The following is a 24,107-nucleotide window of genomic DNA, read 5'->3' on the forward strand; positions in this document are numbered from 1 at the left end:
CCGACGGATGCCGGCCTTGGAACCAGGTTACACAGTGCAGAGGACCAGCTCGCAAACGCAAAAGCCGCCCTTGTGCAAGGAGCCAATCACATTTTAAATACGGTCGAAGGGGCTACAAAGCTGCAGGACAGTTGTTTTCATGAGAATTCCTCGGGTCCAAATTTTCTGTGACAGGTGTCTGACTGAGGGTCTCCCGTGATTGGGATGATCCCTCGTTTATTGCCACCTGCGAGCTCAGGTCAATATCGATGATATTTCCCGCTCCTATCCCTGACAATGGGACCATGCTGAAGTTACTGCAGTCGATATCGAAACGAAGTACTTAGAGATCTGTCTTCGTGGAAATGAGGCGATCGCCACATTGTACAGAAAACTTGATGGCTGGTATATGTATGTTCGCATGTATGTACGAAGTTCCGAGTACTCTATACGGAGTACATACAAATGATTTTATGGGGTACGAGATCTGATTCTATGCCTTGGATGCCATGCGTAAAGCGGAAACGCACGTAGGCGATGACATTTGTGTCGATCCTTAAAAATATGCAGCGAATCGCAGCAAGTTCTACGCTTCCACGGGTAAGGTTACATCTCAGGGTTCACTCCCCCAGAGCTTGGTACCATGAAGGTTCAAGAGACGACAGGCCATCAGTATTAAAATTATTGCGACGGTAAATTGACATGTGGAATTTCCTTTTTCCTTTTTACTCTTCAAAACTTTTATCCTCCTGATGATCCAGGTGGTTCGGCGTCCATATCCATGGGGTCACTGAATTTCTGCGAAATTTAAAGTGCCGGTTAAGGCATATTATTGGAGCGCCCTATTGCCTTCGATGCCCACAATGAACATTTTTACCAGCTTATTTACACATATCTTAAGTGCCTCCAGCGCCTTGAGGATGGTCAGAAACATTGCATACCCGATGTTGGAGTGTTCGGGGCGAAGCAGGGATCCCGTCGCTCGGGAGAACTGATATTGTTGACTCTTGAACTGGCAGTACAAATTATAGAATATATTTGGACTTAGAGACTTGCTCTTCTCTTAAACTGTGATACAGTTGGTGTTTTGCATGATCTCCATAGTAGGTTGGTATACTCCGTACTCCGTACAAGAAAGGCTATCAACAGGAAGGTTTGCACCAAAAGACTTTGTCATCATGACAATAATAGCAGTCAACTGCCCAAAACCATGGAGCTACAAGAGCATACTAACTCCAGATTCATACACCGTTGAGCATGTGAGAGCGGGATGTTTCATCTTGACATATGTCACCTTGACTCTGTATTTTCGAATGTGCTCCTTGATGACGGTGGGATTATCGTAAAAATTTAAAAATAGACCTTCTCTAAGTTCCCCGTTACTTCGTATGGAGTAGTCCTGCTGGGCATAAATCATGCATATTATTTTATTACCGCCTGAAATCAAGATGCACGCCGTCAAAGATGGGCGTCTTTAGCCCGCTGGCCGGCATTCGAGAGCGGCCAGACGGCAGACTCACGTGAGACCCTGGGGAGTCCCCGCCCGACTCGGCTCTGGGGAAGAGTTTATCGATATCGGCAATGCCTCTGGATAGACATCCGACCCCGCGCTGTTCTCCAACCGTAAGGGGGCCGCCCCAGACAAAAGACGTCTAAATCGACACCCCACACTACGACTTTTGGGGGTAAGATAGGTCAATGGCTGGGAGAGGCCAAGCGTTAAGCTCCAAACAAAATGCCTGAAGCTCTTTCACTGGCCAGTCAGCAGCAGCTAGTTGGTTGGGGAACCCTTGACCACTTCGTCCCCCAAGGATAGCTATTTAACGACGCAAGAGGTTCAAGCCGGACCTCCGCTGCTCCGCTGCTCCGTACATGATCCTTGCTCAGCTCCGATTCCAACGACGCAGTCATAAGTAGGTCAAGCTGAACGAAGACAGGAGCTCCTACAGTCCCCCTGTTGATCGAGCTGGACGAAGAACCATGGCGCGAATCCCCGAAGAAATGCCCCAGTGCCCGGAGCACTTCAATTTCGCCGTTGACGTTGTTGACAAATGGGCCGCAGAAACCCCTTCACCGCAGGCGCTGCTCTGGGTTGATCAAAACGGTCGGAATCCCCTGTCTCTCGATTATGCCTATTTCTCGAAACGCTCCCACCGTGCCGCTGGGCTTCTCGCGCGTCTTGGTGTTAAAAAAGGGGATAGAGTGATCATTATCCTTCCACGCGTGCCAGCTTGGTAAGCACTATCCGGTCACCGAATCCAGAATAGTAAGAGGCCTCAGCGGGAAAACATTTCCTTTGATTTGGGGTGTTTCTGAGTTTCTGCGAAGCTGATGGATGTTAACGAATTGCTCCAGGTGGGAGGTTGCTACTGCAGTAATACGTCTCGGTGGTGTTGTCTGCCCATGCACAACTTTGGCAGTCGCCCATGATATCGAATACCGAGCCCAGGCATCAGGAGCCACGGTCTTCGTTGGCGACAGTGTGAGCTTAGAGAAATTTAATTCAGTGCGCAAAAATTGCCCAAACGTCCGACTTGCCCTGCAAGCTGCTGGGGCTCCCCTCAAAGATACCCTGCAATATTCCTCTGAATTGGACAAATTCCCGGAGGAATTCCTATTCCGTGGCGATGGCCGCAAGACTAAATGGTCGGACCCATCAATGATCTATTTTACCTCAGGAACAACGGGAATGCCAAAGATGGTGCTTCACAACCAAGTCTCATATCCTTTAGGTGAGCAGCGGGTATGCACGTGTGGTATCTAGCTCGGCGACTAACATTACGTGACCAAAAGCCCATGTGTTGACCGGACGTCTATGGCTGGATTTGGAGCCCGGGAAGCTTTATTGGAATTTGTCAGAGCAGGGTAAGTATCAACTGTTGTAAACTAGCTTTTATTTCGACATGTTTGATGCTCCGATGCTAACCTAGGATTGCGTTACATGCAGGCTGGGCGAAAGCAGCTTGGGCCTGGTTTGGTGCCTGGAATTGCGGAGCGGCCCTCTTTGTTCAAGAGACTGTCGGCCCATTCAGCGCAGAACAAACATTAGACAATCTCCATAACTATCCTATCACCACCCTATGTGCTCCCCCAACCGCGTATCGCCAATTTGTGCTACCTTCACGACAGGAATACTTCCGCAGAAATCCACCCATGAGGCTTGAGCATTGCGTCGGTGCGGGTGAGCCGCTCAACGACCAAGTCATTCGGACTTGGAAAGAAATGTGTGGGCTCGAAATTCGAGATGGATATGGACAAACAGAGACGACGCTAGTTTGCGGCAATATTAAAGGCAACAAGGTTAAATTCGGCTCAATGGGCAAACCTCTACCCGGCGTCCCATTAACGGTTATCACCCCAGAGGGCGAAGAATCGCCTGCTGAAGAGGAAGGTGAAATTGCTATCGCCACTACGACTCCAGAAGGATTTCAGACCCTCAATATCTTTTCAGGCTACTTGAAACCTGACGGCACTGTTTTGCGACCTACCCGCCAAGGAAAGGGTCGATCATGGTATTTAACTGGTGATAGAGCGTACAGAGATGACGAGGGGTATCTCTGGTTTGTCGGTCGTTCTGACGACGTTATAAACTCCTCAGGCTACAGAATTGGTTAGTGAACATCCTCCCCCATTATCCCACGTCTTCAAGCGCGAAATTTCTCGCGGGTTTATGGCATGCTAAACTCAGGTCACAACAGGCCCCTTCGAAGTTGAGTCTGTACTCAAGAAACACCCGGCCGTAGTGGAATCTGCTGTCGTAGCTTCCCCAGACGCTGCCCGCGTTGAAGTTGTGAAAGCTTTCATCGTCTTACAAGACGAATACAAATCTCGTGATTCCGCTGCTCTTATTGCCGAATTACAAGACTTCTGCAAGGCAGAGACCGCTCCATACAAGTATCCCCGGCGTATCCAGTTCGTAGAACCGGGATTTTTGCCCAAGACAATAAGCGGGAAGATCAAACGGGCTGAACTAAGGGCTTTGGAGAAGAAGATAGTTGAGAGAGCCCAAGGTGCAAAGATATAACATAGTAACGTTTATCATGGGAGACGCAAATAGCGTTTACGTTCCATGTGTTCCTTACGTACCCATTTCCCTTTCGGTAGATTATTAGCTACAGAGCAAATGTACCTTAGACAAAATCAATCTGGATTAGACTATAATTTGACCTGTGTATGACGAGCTTATCATTTACAGTTTGTTTTTATTCCATGGTTCTTCAGGTAGTCGGGCTCATGGCGTCATAAGTACGAGATCAGCGGCGCTATTGGTTACCTGGACGGTACATGTTTAGATATACTTTTAGTACTTATACCATATGTTTAAGAATTGACGAGAACACCCTTTGCTGTAGCTCATGAACGAGGCGAAATACGTCGTCTGTAATCTTCAGGGAAGAAGGCCTGCTTGGGTTTGGGAATGGTGAGAGTTTGCCTTCTTGCAGGACTGATGAGGGAGGGGTCATATTCAGACAAGGAATATCTAACCGACTACTCCGTAACTACCTTCACTAAGCCTGATGGGGTTCAAATATCATAGGTGGAATTCCACTACTTGTCCTTTAACTTAACACGTAGTCATCCTGTAAACGACAGGATACTTGAACAAAGAGTTACATACTCATGGCGTCGCAAGCCCAGAGCTCGGCGTCTAATGACTGGGAAGCCGAAGAGGGCATTCCCCGCTTCGAAGACCCGTTCATTCAAAAGTACCTTCAAGGTAGAGAGGCCTTGATCGAGGAAGAGAAGAAAAAAAGACACGGTATGGTTCTATTACTCGCTGTGTTGAACGTATAATGCTGAAATGTCGTCTTGCAGATGTCCACTTCCGAAATGCCTTGTCACCAGTGGTGAGGGAGGCTTGTCGAATTGTTGAATATATCCGTGCCAAAGAGCTGAGAGATGTGTGGACAAAGGATGTTCAAAGCGAACTAGGTGATGAGATTCTCTACCCTGGGATGATGTTTCGGCTGGCGAGGGATAGGATGGAGAAGACTGACCTTTGGAAAATTATGGCAAAAATGCCAAAGGGTAAGTGCTGGTTACCCTTTTGTGCTACTTGCAGTGATTTAACAGGTGTCTAGGAGCATTATTACATGGTCATATAGAGGCAATGATTGATCTAGACATCCTGCTTGACCAGGTTCTCTCGTTACCTGGAATGTATATGGCATCTTCCGCACCCTTGGATTCAAAAAATAATCTTGAGATCACGCCGTTACACTTTAAATACTCTTCAACGGTGCTATCGTCACATGGATCTCCTACGCTCTGGGAAAGGGAATACCATCCTTTAACATTCCTGCCCGTGCAAGAGGTTGCTGACGCGTTTCCGGGCCAAGGGATAGCGGGTTTTCGAGAATGGCTCAAAAGTCGATGCACCATTGGGCACGAGGCTTCGTTGAATCATCACCACGGCATAGACGCGATCTGGGAGATTTTCGGCAGAACCTTTCAAGTGGTAGACTCGATTTTATATTACGAGCCCATATTTCGTGCCTGTCTTAGGCACATGCTGGCCGAACTTCATCAGGATGGGATACGATATGTTGAGTTCCGTCTGGCGTTCGACTTTGAATACCGTAGGGATCAGAGTAATACTGTTGAAGAAGACTATATTGGATTCTTCGAAGCATTTGACGATGAGATCAAGAAATTCAAGACATCCGATGCCGGTAAAAGGTTTTATGGGGCTAGGATGATCTGGACCACCATGCGAAGGTATTCTAATCGAGATATCGTGGAAAGCATGAAGCAGTGCATTTTGACAAAGGAAGAATTCCCTGACCTTATTGCTGGATTCGACCTGGTCGGCCGAGAAGACGACGGAAGGCCTCTGGTGGACTTACTACCGGTTTTGTTTTGGTTCAAAAAACAATGCGCTCTGGAGAACATGGAAATCCCGTTTCTTTTTCACGCTGGGGAATGTTTGGGGGATGGAAATGAAACAGACCGGAACCTTTATGATGCTATTTTATTGGGCAGCCGGAGGATTGGCCATGGCTTTTCTCTTTTTAAGCACCCGATTCTGATTGAATTGGTGAAAGACAAGAGGATCCTTATCGAGTGCTGTCCTATTTCAAACGAGATTTTGCGGTTAACAAGTTCGATAACGGCGCATCCTCTTCCGGCCCTGCTAGCCCGAGGAGTACCCGTTGCACTGTGTAATGACGACCCGACCTTGATGGGCTATGGTAAGAACGGTCTCACCCATGATTTTTGCCAGGTCCTTTACGGCCTCGAGAACACGGGGCTTTCTGGGATAGCAACTATGGCAGAGAATTCCATTCGATGGAGTTGTTTCGAAGACCAGAGTCAGACGGAATGGCTTCGGGATATCAAAGAGGGTATCACAGGGCATGGGCTCAAGGCTGTGCGTTTGAAGGATTGGAATGTGGAGTTCGAGAGCTTTTGTCAATGGGTTGTAGTGGAGTTTGGGCCAGAAGTCCCTGATGTAGATGAAGCATGAGAAACCCGATCTTTAGACACAGATTAACTTGATGCGCCTTGATGCCGTTTGGAATGGCGTTAGAATGTCACGGATGGTGGCAGGGCCTAGATGGTTGGCTGCCGGTGTCAAAAGGAACAAACTTTGGAGAAAAAGGGCGGAATTGGCCCAGGTGTCCGACCCAGATGATGACATCTTTGTGCGAATGCATTTCCATCCCATCTGAGTTCAGGCATCAGCCGCGACAATCGACAGAAGACAGCTTAAATCTCAGTATTAATGACCGACATCATGGTTGAGATTTGCCATCCTGCACCTCAAGGCGTCCCCGCAGTCTGGCTTCTGGTTTGGCAAACTGACTTCATCCCGTGACTGCGCTGAGCTTAAGTGGTGCGGTTTGAACCCGGGCAGGGCCAGTGACATATTTCCTCCGCAAATCATGTATCAACAACAGAGCAGAGCCCACCAGAGAGAGGCCTAACCCAAGTTTTCATTCATGGCCTCTCTGTTTATCCCCAGATGCTTTGTGTTTTAGAACCACATTCTATTGGTAGATTACTCTGCTGAAAAGATCGCACCTCCGGCACGCGGCTCTGCTTGCAGTTCACGCCACTTGCATTGTCGACTGTCGTGATTACTAGCTCTCCATCAACAAACATTTTGCTTCTTGTTTACTGCAAAACAAGCATTCCTCGTTCATCAAGTGACAGACACTATGGCCTGATGACACGAAAACATTTCAATGACAGCCGTTGAATAACTGTAGCCCTCGAGGCTCAGAGAACTCTATCCTTCAAATATGCCGTTTTCCCTTCCCTCGTTCGCCCAGAAGCTAGTGTTGAGGTATGCTCTGTCGCGGCTAGGGCTGGTGGATACAGATACCTTGGATCTGGCGACCTTGGGCATTACATGGGGCCAAAGGAGCACTTTTGAGCTTCGAAATGTCGGTTTAAAGCTAGAGGTACGGAGCACAGGCGTTTGGCCGACCTGCACTTTTTCTATCCTCCCTCAATCATCAACCCCTGGATGCTAATGTTTGATGAACTTATAGAAGCTCTCCGCGCATTTACCGCCGTACTGCACCTTGACAAAAGGAAGTGTGTCTCTCCTTCGTGTTACCGTCCCGGCAAATCTCCACAATAGCTCAATCATCGTAGAGGTCGACGGCGTAGACGCTCGTGTGAGACTGCTCCCTGATAAACCTGAACAAAATGCCCCTCCGACAAGGTCCAAAGGGACTGCTGAAGACGAAGGCCAGGATGGCCACAGCGTATTGCCATCCACCGCGGACCTTGCACAATCCTTTTTAGAATCAGAGCCAAAAGAGGAGACGGAAGAGCTACAAGCTGCGATATTGTCGCAGTCACAATATCCTGAACATTTAGACGCGCAGAGCGACGATGGAGAAGAAGATCTTGGTTTATATGACGGGTTATCGCTCCCTGCCTTCATCGCTGGATTCTTGAAGGGTGTGATCGATCGACTGCAGCTCAATATTGCCAATGTGTCGTTACGAGTTGATACAGAGGTGCAGCGTGATGGGGTTCTCAAGGATGAAACGCAGGACCCGATTTCGGGACTGTTCACTATCCAAGAGATTGCTATTGATAGTACTGCAACATCGGCATCAGAGGACTCAAGGCTTAAAATTGGAAAACGTATGGTGTCTCTATCAGGGATCCATGCTATGATAATGTCGGATGCAGAAGTATTCTCAAATTATTCTCGCTTTAATGCCCCTGATATCCCATCCACAGTCCATTCTAAATCTACCCATACGCCTTTGCGACCTCGATCTCCCCAGCCTTCTTCTTCAGGCTCCGATTCTTGTGGCGATATGTCCCGTTCAACGATTCTCGACCCATCATCTATGTATGGGTCACGGCTCACCGTTGATTCCCATGGAGATGAGAGCCGACATCTTGAATCTTCTGTTTACTCAACCACGGGAAGATTCTCTGATGCTGACTCTGATGACGAGAACGATCTTGAATTTTACTCCCAGGCCACCACGGGGATGTTAGACAGTCACTATGACGAGCGTTTGTTAGACAATCCAGCGTATTTAGACGAAGCTCTCAAGTCCCAATTCGACGACCACCTTGAAGACTCAACGATATTTCCAAAGGACTGTCCAAGTACCCCTGTCAGAGATCAAACCCCTCGTCCGCACGTTTCCAAGTCTCCTAGCTCATCCCCAGAACATTATATGTACCACTCTGTTCATGAAAGCAATTTTCCCGTTGGCGGAGGGATACGAGACAACGAACCTGATTCTGCGACCAGTGCGCGTGGCAAAACCCCGGACTGTCAAACCGAACAAGAGTCGCCCAGTACCTCTAAGATATGCCCTGCAGTGTCCCAACCCGAAGATTTATCTGCATCGAGAATCTTCACTCATGAAGAGGCGCAGAGTATGTATATGAGTGCCATGAGCCAGTCATCTACAACAAGCTTTGATCCCGATATGCCTGGGGCGTGGGGTTCTTCTAAACGGATAGATACTTCAGACCCTGATCAGAAGGAACAGCCATTGAGTGGCGACACTGATACAGAAGCCAAAGGAGCTTCACATGATTTCGATACTTCCCAGAATTCTCCCGAAGCTCAGACTGGTGAAGACGATGAAAGAGAGAGCGTCCATAATTCACCACAATATATTTCCGGTGTTGTTAAGGAGATACTTGCTATCGATAGGATAATCATCTGGTTACCCTCTGTAGATAGTCAGGACAGCGAGGAAATCCCGAAGACCGACATCGATAGTAAGCCCGTCGACCCCATGGTGGAGTCAACTATTACTTTAGCGGATTCTGTCACGCCTGACCTATTGGCAAACACCAGGTCACGACTTGCCCAGAGTGCTTTCAGGAGAGGCTCCGTTAGTTCAATTGTCTCCTCGCGGCACCTGCCCATATCCCGTACAAAGCCCACGACTCAAAAACACGAGGACTTTGATGGTCTGAATGATCCCCAAACTACGCGTGCGGTGGAGATAGATATTACTTCGTTAACTGCCAAACTTGATATAGCTTCCGGGTGGCTCCTGGTCAAAATAGGCCAAAGGATCACCGATGTGTCTACTTCGACGAGCAAGCAGACCAAGATTTCAGAGGCAGCAAGCGAAGAATCATCGCCTTCATTTTTCCGGCTGAATTTGACATCCTGTTCACTCAAATTCCTGGAGCGTGTGCCTGCTCAGCCATATCCTTTATCCTCAGCGCCATCGTTATCTCAGTTACAAAGCGGAATCCCCATCGAGGAAACCATTTTGCACCTGACCTTATCAGGAACCAGCATTGATTTTGCAGCCATTGGAAACACCACGAAACTACGACTCGATGTAATGAAATTTGTTCTTGGACATATGTCATATGACATCATTTCTTTCGATGAAAGCTTGAGAATGCGTGAATCCACGCGAGATGTTACGTCTCCTGGACAAAAAGATATCTCATTGCGGGTGATCAAATCTTCTGAATCGACCACTGTTAATTTAACCACTCTCCCAATCTGCTTGTCGCTGGACCTCCAAGAACTCGACGAGACACTGGGTTGGTTTGGAGGTCTAAGCACCGTCCTTGAATTAGGAAGCTCTATTGCATCCGCGTCCACAGTTAAAGGGGAGCAACCTTGCTCACCTCCCCGACCCCGCCGGGGTGTACACTTTGCGGATCCGGTGCCTCCTTCGAGCCCGTCGACAACGAATCACGCCGCGCTAAAAGCAAACTGTAGGATAGGTGGCATTGTGCTACGAGTCATCGGGGAACACTGCACAGTTCAGCTTGGGACTACTGCAGCGAAGCTGGTGAGCCGATTTGAGGGAATCGCTCTCCAGATAGATAAAGCTAGTGTTGGTGGGCCTCATCTGCGCAAAGAACCGTCCCCTTCCCCTCCTTCCTTGGACTTTGAAAATATACGATTTGAGTACCTATATGGGCCAAAGGAAGTTGATTTAGACCGGTTACTAGGGCTCCTAACGCCCTCCAAGGACAAATTCGATGAGGATGACGATATTATGCTTGATACACTCTTTAGGCAGCGTAGACAGGGTGCTGTCCTTCGCTTGACTGTCGGTCATGCGGATTTTGCCGTCCCTAACCCGACGGCCTTGCAACCCTTGTCCCATCTCGGCGAAGAGCTGGCCAAGCTTGCCACCGTTGCGAAGTATCTGCCCCAAGATGATAGACCTGGAATTCTCATCTTGGCTCTTGTTCGAGAATTTGAAGGCCGGGTCCATGTTAATAATGAGGCTGGAGACATAACTATTATTTCCCATAATCTTGAGGCGGGATATGTAACTTTCCCATCCCTCCTTGCCACCCGAATTTCAACGGTCACCGTTGTTCGCAATGGCAGCGAGGAGTTGGTAGCTGAGGTCATACCCGAGGACACGGAAGAAGCACGAACTCATGATCCTCTACCAATGATAATGGCCCGGTTTATTGCTGATGAAATGGAACCAACTGTCAAAATCAAGCTATATAATGTGAGAGTGGAATATACGGTTCCATCCATTACCGCGTTCCTTGGTCTGAATAATCAGATGGCCGCCGAGGACGTCGCTGCCAATATGGCTCAATCGGTCCTAAATTTGGCTGACCTCAAGGCCCATCACGAACCTGGGTCAGATCTCTCGGAACGGGACTCAATTGGCTCCGGAGACGACAGATCAGCCATGCTTCCAAGATTATCTGTGGGCATGAAGGATTGCGGTATTGGCCTCAATCCTCGCAAATCACCAGCTAAGGCTCTTGTAATTTTCACTCGCGCAAGTTTCAGCGGTGCTCTCCATGAAACCAAACCCTCTGAAGCCTTGCTCGATATTCGCAAAGCGTCTGTTATGATTATTGATAATGTTGAGAATCTCGGGTCAGCAGAAAACTATCGCCACAGGATGTCTAGCGGGGCTCGAAGCGGCCAAATTCAGCATCTGCAGAGTATTGGGTTTGTTCCCGTCTGCGACATATCGTCAGCATCCGTTGCACTCAAGGTAATGCAGCTGGATGTGGAAGGGGAAAAGTCGTTAGATATCGAGGTCAGGGACGATCTGCTTGTTTTGGAAACCTGCGCCGACTCCACGCAGACCTTAATATCCATTCTAAGTGGCCTTGCTCCTCTCTCCCCTCCTATTACCGAGCGAAAATACAGGACAGAGGTTATACGAATTGAGGATATGCTAAATTCCCTCTCTGGGGACGCTTTCGCTACGGACATAGTTCCCGATTCTGATTATGAGGTTGAGGGTGAAAATGACGGCCAAGACGGCGATGGAGCTGAAGAGATTGAATATGTCAGCGTGTTCTATCCTTCTCACGGGGATTCTGGGCCACAAGGGCGCGGTGCTACCACTCCTCGGTTCGGTAACGAAGGATCTGCTAGTGCAGGGACCAGTCGAATACTTGGCAGCTTCCATTCCGAGGCTCAAATGTCTTCCAGCATTCCCGAACTTGAGTTCCAAGAGGACCATTTCGCGAAGCAGTCGGCAGTTGGTGACACTGCCCACAGGTGGGATTCATCTCGCAACACGTACACACTTGCAACCGAAGTTAAACTTCGTGACAGTCCTCTTCGGATAAGAGTCCGAGATGTTCACGTAATCTGGAATTTGTACGACGGTTATGACTGGCAGCGCACAAGAGATACTATTTCCAAAGCTGTTAGGGACGTCCAAGCCAAGGCAGCAGAGAAATTTGCAAGAAGACCTGGAAACAGATTATCTGCGGATTTTGAGGAGGATGAGGAGTCCGTGATTGGGGACTTTTTGTTTAATTCGGTCTATATCGGTATCCCTGCTAATCGAGACCCACGAGAGCTCTCTCATGACATCAACCGAAATATTGATGATTTGGCTAGCGAGACAATGAGTTTTGCGACAAGCACCACGGTCACTGGCCTTCAGAACCAAGTACCCGGGACGAAACGCGAAAAACTACGTTTGGCACGGAGCAAACACCATAAAATGACATTTGAGTTAAAAGGTATTTCGGCCGATTTGATAGTATTTCCCCCACACTCTGGGGAGACGCAAAGCTCTTTGGATATCCGTGTTGAAGATCTGGAAATATTTGACCATATCCCAACGTCAACATGGAAGAAATTTGCTACATACATGCGTGACGTGGGTGAACGGGAAATCGGTACGAGCATGGTTCATTTAGAAATTTTAAATGTCAAACCAGTGCCGGACCTGGCAGCTTCGGAGGTTGTCTTGAAGGTAGGTGATGTTTCGGGCTTTTCTCACTTTCCGTATCGCTCACGTGCAATATGCTAATCCCTTTTTAGGCGACGGTTCTCCCGTTGCGTTTGCATGTCGACCAAGATGCATTGGACTTCTTAAGTCGCTTTTTTGAGTTCAAGGACGACTCCGCTCCTAGTGAGCCCTCCCCAGAAGACGTGCCTTTCCTCCAGCGCGCGGAAGTAAATGCTATCCGTGTGCGACTCGACTTTAAACCGAAACGAGTGGATTATGCGGGCTTAAGGTCGGGCCGAACTACGGAGTTCATGAATTTCTTTGTCCTTGACGAAGCGGATATGGTCCTTCAACATGTCATCATATATGGCGTTTCTGGGTTTGACAGGCTTGGAAGGACACTAAACGATATCTGGATGCCAGACATAAAGGCCAATCAATTGCCTACCGTGCTTGCCGGTATAGCTCCAGTTAGATCGCTTGTGAACATTGGAGGTGGGGTTAAGGATCTTGTCCTCGTCCCTATGCGAGAATACAAAAAGGACGGGCGGATAGTCCGTAGCATCCAAAAAGGTGCAGTTCAGTTTGCGAAAACCACTACAAACGAGCTATTGCGGTTTGGGGCAAAATTGGCCATAGGTACTCAAACGGCTCTCCAAAGTGCCGAAGATTTTCTCAATTCACCGCGGGGCTCTCCCTCTCGACCTTCAACATCTGACGGTCGATGGGATGACAATGGTGTGGACGAAGGCGAAAGGCCACGCATTTCATTATACGCAGATCAGCCACTTGGAGTAGCTCAAGGTCTCCGTGGAGCCTATTCTAGTCTCGAACGTGACATCCTTATGACTCGAGATGCTATTGTTGCTATGCCCAGCGAAGTCCTGGAAAGTGGAAGCGCGACCGAGGCGGCTAGGCGACTGCTGGGCCGAACACCAACCGTGGTATTACGTCCAGCAATTGGCGCGTCGAAAGCGGTTTCTCAAACTTTGCTGGGAGTATCAAATGCGTTGGACCCGAAGAACCGGCGTAAAATTGACGATGTAAGAAGGCCAACCAGCCTTTCTCTTCCTCTCTTCACACCTTTCCCTCTCTTTCCCTCAACTTTACCGCGATATTGCCTTGGACGGTTAGCTAACTTACGTTACAGAAATATAAGAAGCATAAAGTTTAATACCGATTATTCTCGTGGACCTCTGCACCTTCTACACTCTCTATCGGGCTGGCGTACGGCATGAGAATCGTAGGCAAAGATTGACCCATGAAGTGCGCCCCTATTCTTTTTCGTTCTCTTCCTTTGAATTTTCTAGCGTACAGAAGTGAGAAATTGCAAACATATGCATGGATCCTAAGCATATATTCCTATTTAAATGGACGGCGTTCCGGATTTTGACACCAATTGATCTATGATTGCCCTTTAGCGGGTTTGCATGTTGAATGAATGACCCCTTAGGGGATACTCTTCCATGTTGATACTTTCATTTGCTTATGTTTCATTGCTCTCTGCTTGCAGGAGCATTTTTAAAACGTGACGAAGATCATGAATATCATTTTGAAATTGGCTAAAGGGAGAGGTATAGAATGTCATATAACCATATAAATTGCCAATGACCACTGGTTAGGCCTGATTCAGCGGATATCAAGCAAAACACAAAAAGTCCTTCATATTCAATCTAAAACGACTTCGAAGGCAAAGCCAGTCCAGCAAGCCTGATCTTGGGAAGCTACATTGTTATTATGGTTTCCAACAATGCCAGCCAAATTATCACTCAAGCAACACACAGTCCCTGTCATATTCATAGAGATGAAAATGCTGCTCTAGCGAAGCTGCCAGCGATAGAAATGATGTGTACCAAAATAAATTGTACTGAAGTTAATCAGAGTTCAGAAGGAAACCGGAAAACCAGTGACTATTTAGTTTGCTAAAGGGGACATTATTTGACACAATATCAGTTCAGAGGCAGAGTCAGTTAGCATAATTGGCATTTTCCATAAATTTCATAAAAGTTGATAGAGACTTCAAGGCGAGTACATATTTTGTTTTTTTAGGTTGATTGCACTCAGGGCAAGGTATCGGGGCGAAGCTAACGTGTTTTCGGCGTGTTTAGGGCAATTTTTCGCACCGCGGCATCTTGGCCCGCTGGTGATAAGCATCATCTTCGAATCAGTACCATGGCAAAACAAAAGGATCCGGCGAACTGTGCCAGCGTAATCTTTCCAGACAAAATTGACTGATGCAGGTACCATGTTGACGGACAGACTTCTGCTAACAACTCTCAGTGCTTCATTGCCGTGTGCATGGCCAAGCGAAGGAGTTGCCATGGCTCGTTATGTTATGGTTCTCAGGCTCCGTCTCGAGCACGCTGTGAATATCTAAGATATCCTCTCGTTTCCTGATATTTATGGTAAAGAACACCCGTGCCGTGTCGCAGTCAGGAATCGCAAGCTGGTCTCAGATACACTATTTCGCAGCTAGTTCTCCAATATCTGGTTGCTTTGTTTATACGTTTGTCAAGAGTTCAAAGCGCCTCAAGCATTCAAAATTGAGGGCGCATATCATCGTGCAGGCTCTCGTTCAGCGTGTGCAAAGGATGCCACTTCCCAGCAAACAGCCGTGGAATAAGCTTGCGCGCAAAAACATGCGTATCGAGGAAGGATCTCGGTGGCCCTTCGCCGTCAAAACCGCTTCTTCTGTTTTCATCCTCCTCCTCCTCCTCCCTCCTTTCTTTTTCTCCTTATTATTCTAGTTTTTTGATTTTATTTTCATCCAGAGAGAGCCACTCCGCATAATTTATTCTCATGGACTGCGGAGTAACAAGAACAACATCCTCCAAAATGACAATGAACATCGCTCCTAGTTTGTCACCGCAGCACTTTAATGGTTTGCTTTTTGCATTTTAATTCATCCCACTGAGCATAAAGATGTTTCTCCAAAACATGCTAGTTGCACATCATCTTTACAGCATAGTCTACTCACTAGCTTTCATTGTTGCGAGAGCCGCCTTGGATTCCCACAATAACAGCGCCACTGCTGTTGGCCACCTCGGCCCCGAGACAAATATTCCGATTGCAATCAAAAGGTTCGCATCGTTGGGCGATTCGTATGCTTCTGGTGTAGGCGCAGGAAAGCTGCTCGACAGGGGCTGTTGGCGGTATAGCGATAGCTATCCTGCCCAGCTGAATAATTCCGCCATACTCAGAGACTCTGGTCATACAATGCAGTTTCTCGCTTGTTCAGGGACTGTCATGAAGAAAAACTGGGGTAAAGCTGTCCCCAGCGGCCCGAGCAAAAGGCGGGAGATTTGGGATCAAATCATCGCGATGGAGGACGCTGATTTCGTGACATTATCCGTCGGTGGCAACGATGTCGGATTTTTCGATCTTCTCAACGCCTGTTTATATCGATTTTACGGGCCGGCCTCTCCAGACTGTGCGAAAACCACGAAAGCTACGAGGACGAAAATCATGGGTGGAGAATTTAAGGGGACCTACAACATGGTTTTGGACGCGATCCTGGAGAAAAACCCTGCAGAGTCATTCAGAATCTTTGTAACCGGATATGGCAAATTCTTTGATGAAGAACTTACCGATGAATGTAATAATAGCAGCTTTGGCTATTGGTTTGGATACCGGCCAAAACTGACCGTCGAAGTACGACGATACTTGAACGACATATCCCAAACCCTTAACGACGTAATAAGTCAAATCATAAGGGAGCGTAAGGACGGGAGAGTTATATGGGTCAACTGGGACCCAAAATTTCAAGGCCATCGTTTTTGTGAGCCGGGAAAGGGGTTAATGGACCAGGATACATGGTTTTACGATACATCCTTTCGGACGACGAACATTGGCGTCGTTGACTCGAGAACCTGTGTGGAGAATGAAATGGTCGAGAGTGGTGATTGGGGCATATTGGCTCTCTGTGCGATTGCCGTTACTCACGCCAATTATCCAAATTTGGAGCCCGTTGCTGGAAAGATCCGCACACGGGGAGGACGGGATCCCTTTGGCCCCAAAGATGCAAGGCTTTTCCACCCAAAACCAGAGGGCTACGCAGCTATCGCTGAGCAGATCGTAGAGATGTGGCCATATTCGCATGAGACCCAAATCGGAAGTGAACGAGGCAGATTCAAAACGCCGCAAAGCTACGGAGAGAAGTGATGGTCTTGAACCAGGTGAGCAGCTTTGGCGGCAAGAAATGCAATACCAAGATGAATTTATGCATAGTTCTGTTATTCTTTTTTTCTTTTTTTTTCCCACCCTCTCCTTAGAGCAAGGTCTTAACCAAGGGAATTCATTTCAACAAGAGTGGCAAGATTAATGTTGCTGGTACGTTGAGACAGAGACAATGGGACTAGATATCTTAATGCGCTCGGTGAGCTACTCTGTACACGCTTTTTATTTGTGGCATCTGACTTGAAGGTGGCGGTAATCTCACTACGAGACTTGCACTGGTGACAACTTTGGTTGGTGTCGGCCCGAGATGCCATGTTGAAAGGGGAAGTAGTGACAAGACGGCTGATGGCTAACCGCCATGTCCCCATTAATTATCGATCTCTGGGGGACTTAGGCAGTTGGCTGTGGTTGCAAGTTAGTCCATGTGTATATACTACATTGCTCAGCTGAGCTTCATCCAACATCCATCAAGTACTTTTCACTTCGAAGGGGAGACCTGGTTTAAGGTCATTGACGGTCTGTCGATTGACTTCTCCCCCGCAGGTTTGAATCGTTGCGGCTGGGAGGGGCCAAAGCGCGCTGAGAGGCAGTGAACTCTGCAATCTGATGTCCTCCACACAACTAACCAGGGCTTGCTGCAGTTGTCTTGATTCTCAACATCCGTCACATGGAGGAAGCCCACTCTGCTGTTGGGTCAGGCCCCATTTTCCGATTTACGTGACCGACCTCCCTCTCCCCTCAAGGCATTCACGCGCCTAACATAGGATTTGATTTGGGACTGCAGGAATAACTACTCAGCCTTCTTTATCACGCAGGACAACGATTTATTCGACGACAACAGCCACGGTGATGACCCTGCGAAACACCACACCTTGCATATTTTCATATGATAATTTCTCTGCAGATTAGGAGAATCACATGCTTATGAAGAGTTCAAAAACACCTTTGTAGTCAAACCCCGTGGGGTAGAATTGTGGCTGTGTGTTTGCAGCAATTCTTCCGCTGCGTGCGAGTGTTAAAATACATCGCCGTAACTCACTAACTAGTGTGTGTCTCCTCCGGCACACCGTACATGCATACACAGGCAACCTCTGAAGAAACTGCATCACGTCGAATGCTCGAAGGGACTGAAATCGATGTTGGTCAAACCTCCCAGCCGTGTGATTTTATATGTCAGGGATGCGTCACGCCTACTTCGCTGCCCAAAGTGGTGCTCTTCGGATGGTCCTTCAGGCGACCGAAAGAGCCGCAAGCCGGGAAACCCCCCAGAAACGAATAAGGGAGCTGAACAACACTGCAGCCGCATAGTTCAGGCCCAGACCCGGAAGAAATGGTCAAGGCCCCTCTCTCAAGGGAGACACGGTTGTATCGATCCGAAGACCCGGCGCACTCTCCACAGACTCGGGTTCCTTGCAGCAGAAGTGGCTTTATTGGACCTGAGAATCCCACGGTGATATCTACTACATACCGCCACGCTCGCCCGGATCCGGGTCTCGCAGTTGCGCTTCTCTTCAGCCGAGAGCGGTGGTTAGCGACTTCTGCACAGTCACTGGCTGACGAGGTTTGGAACCTGCGTGCCAGGGTTGATTCGGCGACCGTCGTGGAGGGTGTCGCTGCGGACTGTCATTGGCCGGCCCGCCTGGCGACCACACTTGAACCCACACGATCAACCCAGCTGGCTTGCCCTCTGCTTCTTCTCTTCATCTTGTGACGACGACCTCCGCGGGCGAAATAACCTTGATCCTCTGTCCTCCAGTCATTGCGCGTGGTGCCTGCCTGGCATGACATGGAAGAGAAAGAATTTTTATCCTTGGAGGCATCCACAGCGAAATTACCTTTTTTTTTTTTTTTGCCTTTTTCTCTCACGGCGAAAGATGCCTGGGATGTTAAGCTTAGAATGGCTGATGTTTTAACCTTGCCTTGATTATTCGATGCTCCGTAATGGTGTACACTCCTGCACTCATGCCGAATAGAAGGACGTTGAGCTGCCCTCTGTCGGATTGGTCAAACTTGATCATCCTGCAGGTATTGCTTCTTTGATGTTCTTCTTCCATGTGAATCAAGATTTTCTTGTCTTGACAGCATTTCTGTATATGATCCTGCCCCTTTTATTGAGAGAAGAAAGAGTCAAGGTTATCATTATGCGAGAGTTATTCATTCCTCCTTTAATACTCCAGTGGCCCCATCGAGAGGCGCGAAAGATAGCAGTGGCTGGCTACTGCTAGAGGCGCTTGTATTGGCATTTCACTTCATTCCCTTCGTTTTCCGGTTTAGACACCGTTTGTGGAAGTTAAAACACGATTCTTGCCATCGTCAGTTTATGACGGATAGAGTTGATTTTTCGAACCTTTCGTCGAATAGGGTGGACTGCCTTTTTCATTCGTTGAACTCTATGCTACTTCTCCGGGCCTTAAGATCATCTGTTCTCGAGGATTCCTTGTTTCCCCAGATTTATATGGACACCTTCGCACGCCCGCTTATAACAAGTCTTCAGGAAAAATAAGGAAATCGCTGCACTGAGACTTACTGGTTTCACAAAAAATATCCTAGATTATAAAAGGCTTCAAGGGCCAGGAGGTGCGGCTTGGTAGGGGCTGATGTATAGAACTGCTGCATTTTATTTTGATATTGGGATAAAATGTTGAGTGCGGAATCGGGGAGAAAGAGAATGGGGGTCTACCTGGAGGACTGGGACTCGTGCTTTGCAGTGCGAGCAGAGAGGTCTTTTCCTCCATCTGTTGCGTCGACCCCAAGCCTCTCTTCTCCAAGCGACAACCTCGTTCCTCTTCCCCTCCGCCCTCGTTTCACCTCACAGGCCGCAAAAATCCCTTCTCATTCTCCTCCACTCAGCCCTACTCCTCCAGTTTTTGTTTCCTTACAGCTCGTTGAGCCCGGAAAGATAGTGCCAGGGAACCTCTCCCTTCATCGATACCGTGAATCTCTCTCGCACTCTCGCCCGGATCTGACGGCGCAACCGCCAGCAAGAAGCTTGAAACGAAAGCCGAAAGCTCTTAATCTCAATACCAACTGCACATCCCAAGCTCCTCCTTCACCTCCTCCTACTCCACCCTCGCCCTCAGCATATTCTGGATCCTCCGACTCTCCGCCTTCGCCAGCGCAGCCAGCCGGAGAATACCACTACCCAAGGCTGACCAACGTCTATTCCACTGATTACTTAGCAACCCCCGCCCCCACGAGCGTCACTGAGGAGTTCGTTGTTCACGCAAAAGCATCTCCTGAATATCATGCTCAGAGACCTGTTTCTAACTTAGACGCAACGCGCCCAAGTTCTCAAATCAACAAACTGGTGAGTGAGTATTCCCCGTCCCTGGTTTTGCTTTCTCCCCTTTTCTATCCTCTTTTTTATGTTAACCAATCGCGTCAGAACGCGTTCTGTAAACATATTCGGCAGATTCCTGCCAGGATATTTCGCCATTCCACACCCGCTTCTGAAATTTCTCCATCATCATCTCATTTTCCTAGGACGCTCCATCATCGCGGAGTCTCCTTTGAGATCCTTAGTCCTCAGAAGTGGCAATCGTCTCATCCCCATTCTTCCACCATGAATATCGAACCCGAATTAACTGGGTTAGAAAACATGACCTCTCCTTACCGGCCCAGAGCTCAGTCCCGCTCTCGGTCGCAGTCTCTGGACGGACGAGGGCAGAGGACTCCATCTCGCACCTTGTTTGACGACCTCGAGACGGCCCACTCCTCCATAACATCACGACTCCACGATGGAGGGAACAGGGCTTTAACTACACCCCCAAGGGATGCCTCCCAAAATCAGTCCTCGCCGTCCCTTAGCAACAAGGAAAGGAGGGAACAGGCGGCCATCCAACTTAGGGCCGATTTCGGATCACATAAATGCGTGCTTGCCCGGCATGTTTCAACCGACTCACCTCTAAGAGCAGCGAAGCGCGCCGATCGTCAACGAAAGCCCATTAAACTCATCAAGCACCGGCCAGGCTCTCGCCTTGACCAAATGCAAACAAATACTTCTCCCCACACCCCACCACGCAAGTCTGCCAGTCCCGTGTTGGGTACGTTCTTCAATCAGTACCAGCCGAGCCTCAACGGTATCCGCGGTCGAGTTGACAAATCAACCACTATTGACAATATCATCAAGAGTCGACTTAATATGTTTGATACGCGACTAAAAAACTCACGCTTCTCTAGACTCCAGCGCTCCCGCGAGCTTCAAGCCGATACCAAGAAGTATGCTGGACCGGCCGAAGGACTGACTTCCAATCCCGTCCGGAATGACTCCGATGACGGAAAAGACCGGCATGAGCGTGCGTATCAATGCGAGGAAAGCGTTGACTGTCCGGGGATGCAAGCTCCAACCCCGCCAAACCATCCTCAGGGCAGTACACATGAGCTAGTCCCTCCAAGCCAGTGCCGGCAAGGAACAGGGGCATCAAGCCCAAACTTCTCACGACCAATCCCGCCTGGAAAATGGTTGTCCACCCGTCGCTTCTCTCCATTCAAACCAATCTCTCGCTCCAGCGTGAAGGCGACGAGTAAAGAAAATCCACAAGACCGGGTTCGTTCTCCTACTCACGTTCAGTCAAACCAGGAAGTCCAACGCGAGAATGAGGAGTCAATTATGAAACTTTTATCTCACCAGTCTGCTTCTGTTGCCCGTGAAATTGAGCGGGGGCTCTTCCGGGGATCTGACAGTCACTGTGATGAATCGGACCCTATCGATCTAGGGCCAGGGAGTAGCCAGAGCTCCTCTACTCAGCACTTGAGCCAGCACATGGGCTCATCGACCATTTTCCCATCGCCACTAAGAGTGTCCTCGGTTTCCTCATCTCACTTTTCAGAACAAGGCCCTGGTAATCCCTTTTTCCATGGTGGACTGGGAACGCGTTCATTGACAAAGAGAAGTGAGAGTGGTTTGGGGAGGAACAGAAGATATACGCACACAGCTTTGGATAAACATGCCGAGACCCTAGCTAGTGAGGGAATTCAGGAGGAAGTCGATGATGCTGACCGTGACTGGGAGACCGTCGCTGGCAGCCAACAGTTCACCAGCAGCGTCGGCAACGGCTTTGGCCAGGCGGACACAGAAACCAGTCTGGCAGATTACTCAAGCTTTGGTAACCTTGCCAACTCAAATACACATAAAAAGTCACCCCTGCGTTCATCTAGGGTTGGCATTCCTACGACTTCTCACGGAACTAATGCTGTTACAGTTCCAGCTTATGCAGGGCGTCATTCCCATTTCTTTCACAAAGACCCTAGTACTGGCCAATATGTCTTACTTCCTAACACTAACTACCGAAATTCTGAAGGCTCACGTCTCAACGCGTTTAGAAAACCAATCCCAGCTCTCATCGCTTCGACGTCGAAGTCCCCAACTCCTTTTCCCAACAAGTATCACCATCCGTCACCGCTTAGCGAAGCCCATACAAATCCCTTCCGTTCTACTCCGCCGTTGCTACATTGTCAGCCCGGTCAGAGCGATGAGCCAGAAAATGACGGACGTCGTCTCACCACCGTTGGCAATAGTAAGTCCAATTTCCATGACAACGTAGAGAATACATACATTTCCCACCGTGGCTATGGACATTGTCAACGCAACCCGAACATCTCAGAGAGTGCAAGAGCTTCTTTCCAGCATTGGTTTTCTGAAGTCATTGGAAAGGACCCAGCACAACGTTCTTCTCAGTCTTCGTCTGCCTTCCACTGGGATTCTCGAAACATAGGACCCCATAACTCTGCAGATGCTAGCTCCCTGAACATTTCCAAAGTTTCAACAATAGGCACTGACGATAATATCAGCACGAACCCGTTGTCCGTGAACCTGGACTGCCACCCATGTTTCCGTCCTTACCACACCACTATCCAGCTTCCGAGTCACGGTGACCTCACGAGAGAAAACCCCAACGTACCTTCCCGCTCTCTTTCGACCGATCGTCTTCTCCCTGCGGCACCTGAGAGCAGCAAATATTCACCAGGTTCATTGTATCATTCCATTCGGTCAGCTCGCGATCGCATTCTCGGAGGGGGGCAAAAGCGAAAGTCATTGAACAATACGCTCCCGAGCCCAATCCAAGAATCTACCTCGCAAGATGCATCTCCTCGCCCTGCTTCTACGGGTCTCCTCGAGAGACATATTCCACGGCAGGGCACAGTCAGTTCCCGCAGTTTTTCTTCACGCTCAATCCTTCTCCGGACACCCACCATGACTCGTCGAAGCAGCACTGGACAAACAGCAAGGCAACCAACCGCAGACGAACTACTTAGGGAGCGTTTGGAACAAATGGACCCGGCTCTCCTCGCGGATTTCTGCCAGCCAAGTCCCAATTCAAGGCTTTCAAGGGCCACATGGGAGCCACAAGTGTACGCCAGTGGTCAAGAAACTACGCGACCTGACCCTCTCACTGCCCCGCCGCGCAATGCATTTGACGAGGAATCAGCATTACCCCCGGAAGGGCATTTCGATCATCACGCTTTCCCGGATTCACCACGCCTTAATCCCATACGTAAGCGAGCGGTTGGTGGCGGTTTAGTTGAACAACGCCGCCTAGGCCGAAAGATCATTTTGTGGTGCACTCTTGCATTCCCACTCGGGTGGACCATTCTACTGCTGATTGGGTATGGATCAGGACAGGCAGATTTCCTCATCCAACGCTGGTCAGATGGCAATATTGACGGATTCCATGAGAAGGAGGAGCGTTTGGCTCGACAGGCGGCAATAGCATATGTTATGTTTTTATTGATTGGATCCATAGCTGCTGTTTCTGTGGCTCTCTTAGTTTAACTGCTGAATGGGTGAAGGTGTTCTTTTTGGTAAAGTGGTCTCCAGGATTCCGGGAAGCATAGAGGATTGTTATGCTAATATTTGTGTGCAGGTGAAACGATCTTTCAGCCATCCCTGCAGCAAAAGTTCAGGTTCATGTGCGCACAGGACAATTCAAATATTATTTAATGAGTTAATGCAGAGATGCTGTTCTTGTTTTTGTTTCCTTTCCTTAGTTCGTCTATCTTGTGAATCTCCCTAACTTCTCAGTGCCTTATCCCCCTTCCAATGTACCCTTTTTCACCTAGTGAGCATGTGGCTTATGTGTTTGAGTACTCTGTATGCCTTTAAAAATATTCCCCTTGCTTTAATGTCCATTCAAGGGATTCGGTTCTTCACGCATTCGCAAAAACCCCGAAAAATCTTGAACAGCAATAAGGCCATGCATCGCTGTTCTTTACGTCCCACAATTTAATATTTCTAAAACACCCTGTACTTGTTATCATAAGTAATACAACCTGTCAGAGTTTTCCCCCAGTTACTACAATGACTGTCTTCATTTT

The 24,107-nt window shown here is 48.6% G+C and overlaps 6 protein-coding genes across 6 annotated transcripts; all 6 read left to right on the forward strand.

Annotated features, from left to right (window-relative positions):
- The first annotated feature begins 1,692 nt into the window (after positions 1-1,692).
- Positions 1,693-4,049, forward strand: CIMG_01663 (acyl-coenzyme A synthetase ACSM5). The gene is made up of 5 exons (XM_001247891.2): positions 1,693-2,213; positions 2,335-2,711; positions 2,773-2,844; positions 2,927-3,589; positions 3,678-4,049. The coding sequence occupies exons 1-5, from the start codon at positions 1,960-1,962 to the stop codon at positions 4,001-4,003; spliced, it is 1,692 nt and encodes a 563-aa protein (XP_001247892.1). The 5' UTR covers positions 1,693-1,959; the 3' UTR covers positions 4,004-4,049.
- A 476-nt stretch (positions 4,050-4,525) lies between these two features.
- CIMG_01662 (CECR1 family adenosine deaminase) lies at positions 4,526-6,445 on the forward strand (the record flags this gene model as incomplete). Its single annotated transcript, XM_001247890.2, has 3 exons — positions 4,526-4,738; positions 4,795-5,007; positions 5,085-6,445. Exons 1-3 carry the CDS (start codon positions 4,600-4,602, stop codon positions 6,443-6,445), a joined length of 1,713 nt encoding a protein of 570 aa, XP_001247891.2. The 5' UTR covers positions 4,526-4,599.
- A 319-nt stretch (positions 6,446-6,764) lies between these two features.
- CIMG_01661 (autophagy regulatory protein Atg2) lies at positions 6,765-14,234 on the forward strand. Its single transcript, XM_001247889.2, has 4 exons — positions 6,765-7,385; positions 7,476-12,641; positions 12,710-13,660; positions 13,768-14,234. The coding sequence occupies exons 1-4, from the start codon at positions 7,224-7,226 to the stop codon at positions 13,789-13,791; spliced, it is 6,303 nt and encodes a 2,100-aa protein (XP_001247890.1). The 5' UTR covers positions 6,765-7,223; the 3' UTR covers positions 13,792-14,234.
- Positions 14,235-15,554: 1,320 nt separating this feature from the next.
- On the forward strand, positions 15,555-16,778 carry CIMG_01659 (uncharacterized protein; the record flags this gene model as incomplete). Its single annotated transcript, XM_001247887.1, has 1 exon — positions 15,555-16,778. One exon carries the CDS (start codon positions 15,555-15,557, stop codon positions 16,776-16,778), a length of 1,224 nt encoding a protein of 407 aa, XP_001247888.1.
- A 1,088-nt stretch (positions 16,779-17,866) lies between these two features.
- Positions 17,867-18,874, forward strand: CIMG_10796 (uncharacterized protein). Its single transcript, XM_012358901.1, has one exon. It carries the CDS (start codon positions 18,124-18,126, stop codon positions 18,502-18,504), a length of 381 nt encoding a protein of 126 aa, XP_012214324.1. The 5' UTR covers positions 17,867-18,123; the 3' UTR covers positions 18,505-18,874.
- A 476-nt stretch (positions 18,875-19,350) lies between these two features.
- On the forward strand, positions 19,351-24,084 carry CIMG_01658 (uncharacterized protein). The gene is made up of 3 exons (XM_001247886.2): positions 19,351-20,100; positions 20,179-23,594; positions 23,657-24,084. The coding sequence occupies exons 1-2, from the start codon at positions 19,432-19,434 to the stop codon at positions 23,563-23,565; spliced, it is 4,056 nt and encodes a 1,351-aa protein (XP_001247887.2). The 5' UTR covers positions 19,351-19,431; the 3' UTR covers positions 23,566-23,594; positions 23,657-24,084.
- Positions 24,085-24,107: the final 23 nt, after the last annotated feature.

This window comes from Coccidioides immitis (genome assembly GCF_000149335.2).
Source record: "Coccidioides immitis RS genomic scaffold supercont3.1, whole genome shotgun sequence".
Taxonomy (NCBI): domain Eukaryota; kingdom Fungi; phylum Ascomycota; class Eurotiomycetes; order Onygenales; family Onygenaceae; genus Coccidioides; species Coccidioides immitis.

What these genes read in the sequence shown, in the direction of transcription:
- CIMG_10796 (XM_012358901.1), top strand. Translation starts at nt 18,124, where the DNA reads ATGGTCAAGGCCCCTCTCTCAAGGGAGACACGGTTGTATCGATCCGAA.
- CIMG_01663 (XM_001247891.2), top strand. Translation starts at nt 1,960, where the DNA reads ATGGCGCGAATCCCCGAAGAAATGCCCCAGTGCCCGGAGCACTTCAAT. An exon ending in TTGGAATTTGTCAGAGCAGG is followed by an intron (nt 2,845 to 2,926) that starts GTAAGTATCAAC and finishes CGTTACATGCAG; the next exon opens with GCTGGGCGAAAGCAGCTTGG. An exon ending in CTCCTCAGGCTACAGAATTG is followed by an intron (nt 3,590 to 3,677) that starts GTTAGTGAACAT and finishes AGGTCACAACAG; the next exon opens with GCCCCTTCGAAGTTGAGTCT.
- CIMG_01661 (XM_001247889.2), top strand. Translation starts at nt 7,224, where the DNA reads ATGCCGTTTTCCCTTCCCTCGTTCGCCCAGAAGCTAGTGTTGAGGTAT. An exon ending in CTTCGGAGGTTGTCTTGAAG is followed by an intron (nt 12,642 to 12,709) that starts GTAGGTGATGTT and finishes ATCCCTTTTTAG; the next exon opens with GCGACGGTTCTCCCGTTGCG. An exon ending in ACCGGCGTAAAATTGACGAT is followed by an intron (nt 13,661 to 13,767) that starts GTAAGAAGGCCA and finishes CTTACGTTACAG; the next exon opens with AAATATAAGAAGCATAAAGT.
- CIMG_01658 (XM_001247886.2), top strand. Translation starts at nt 19,432, where the DNA reads ATGTTGAGTGCGGAATCGGGGAGAAAGAGAATGGGGGTCTACCTGGAG. An exon ending in GTTCTCAAATCAACAAACTG is followed by an intron (nt 20,101 to 20,178) that starts GTGAGTGAGTAT and finishes CAATCGCGTCAG; the next exon opens with AACGCGTTCTGTAAACATAT.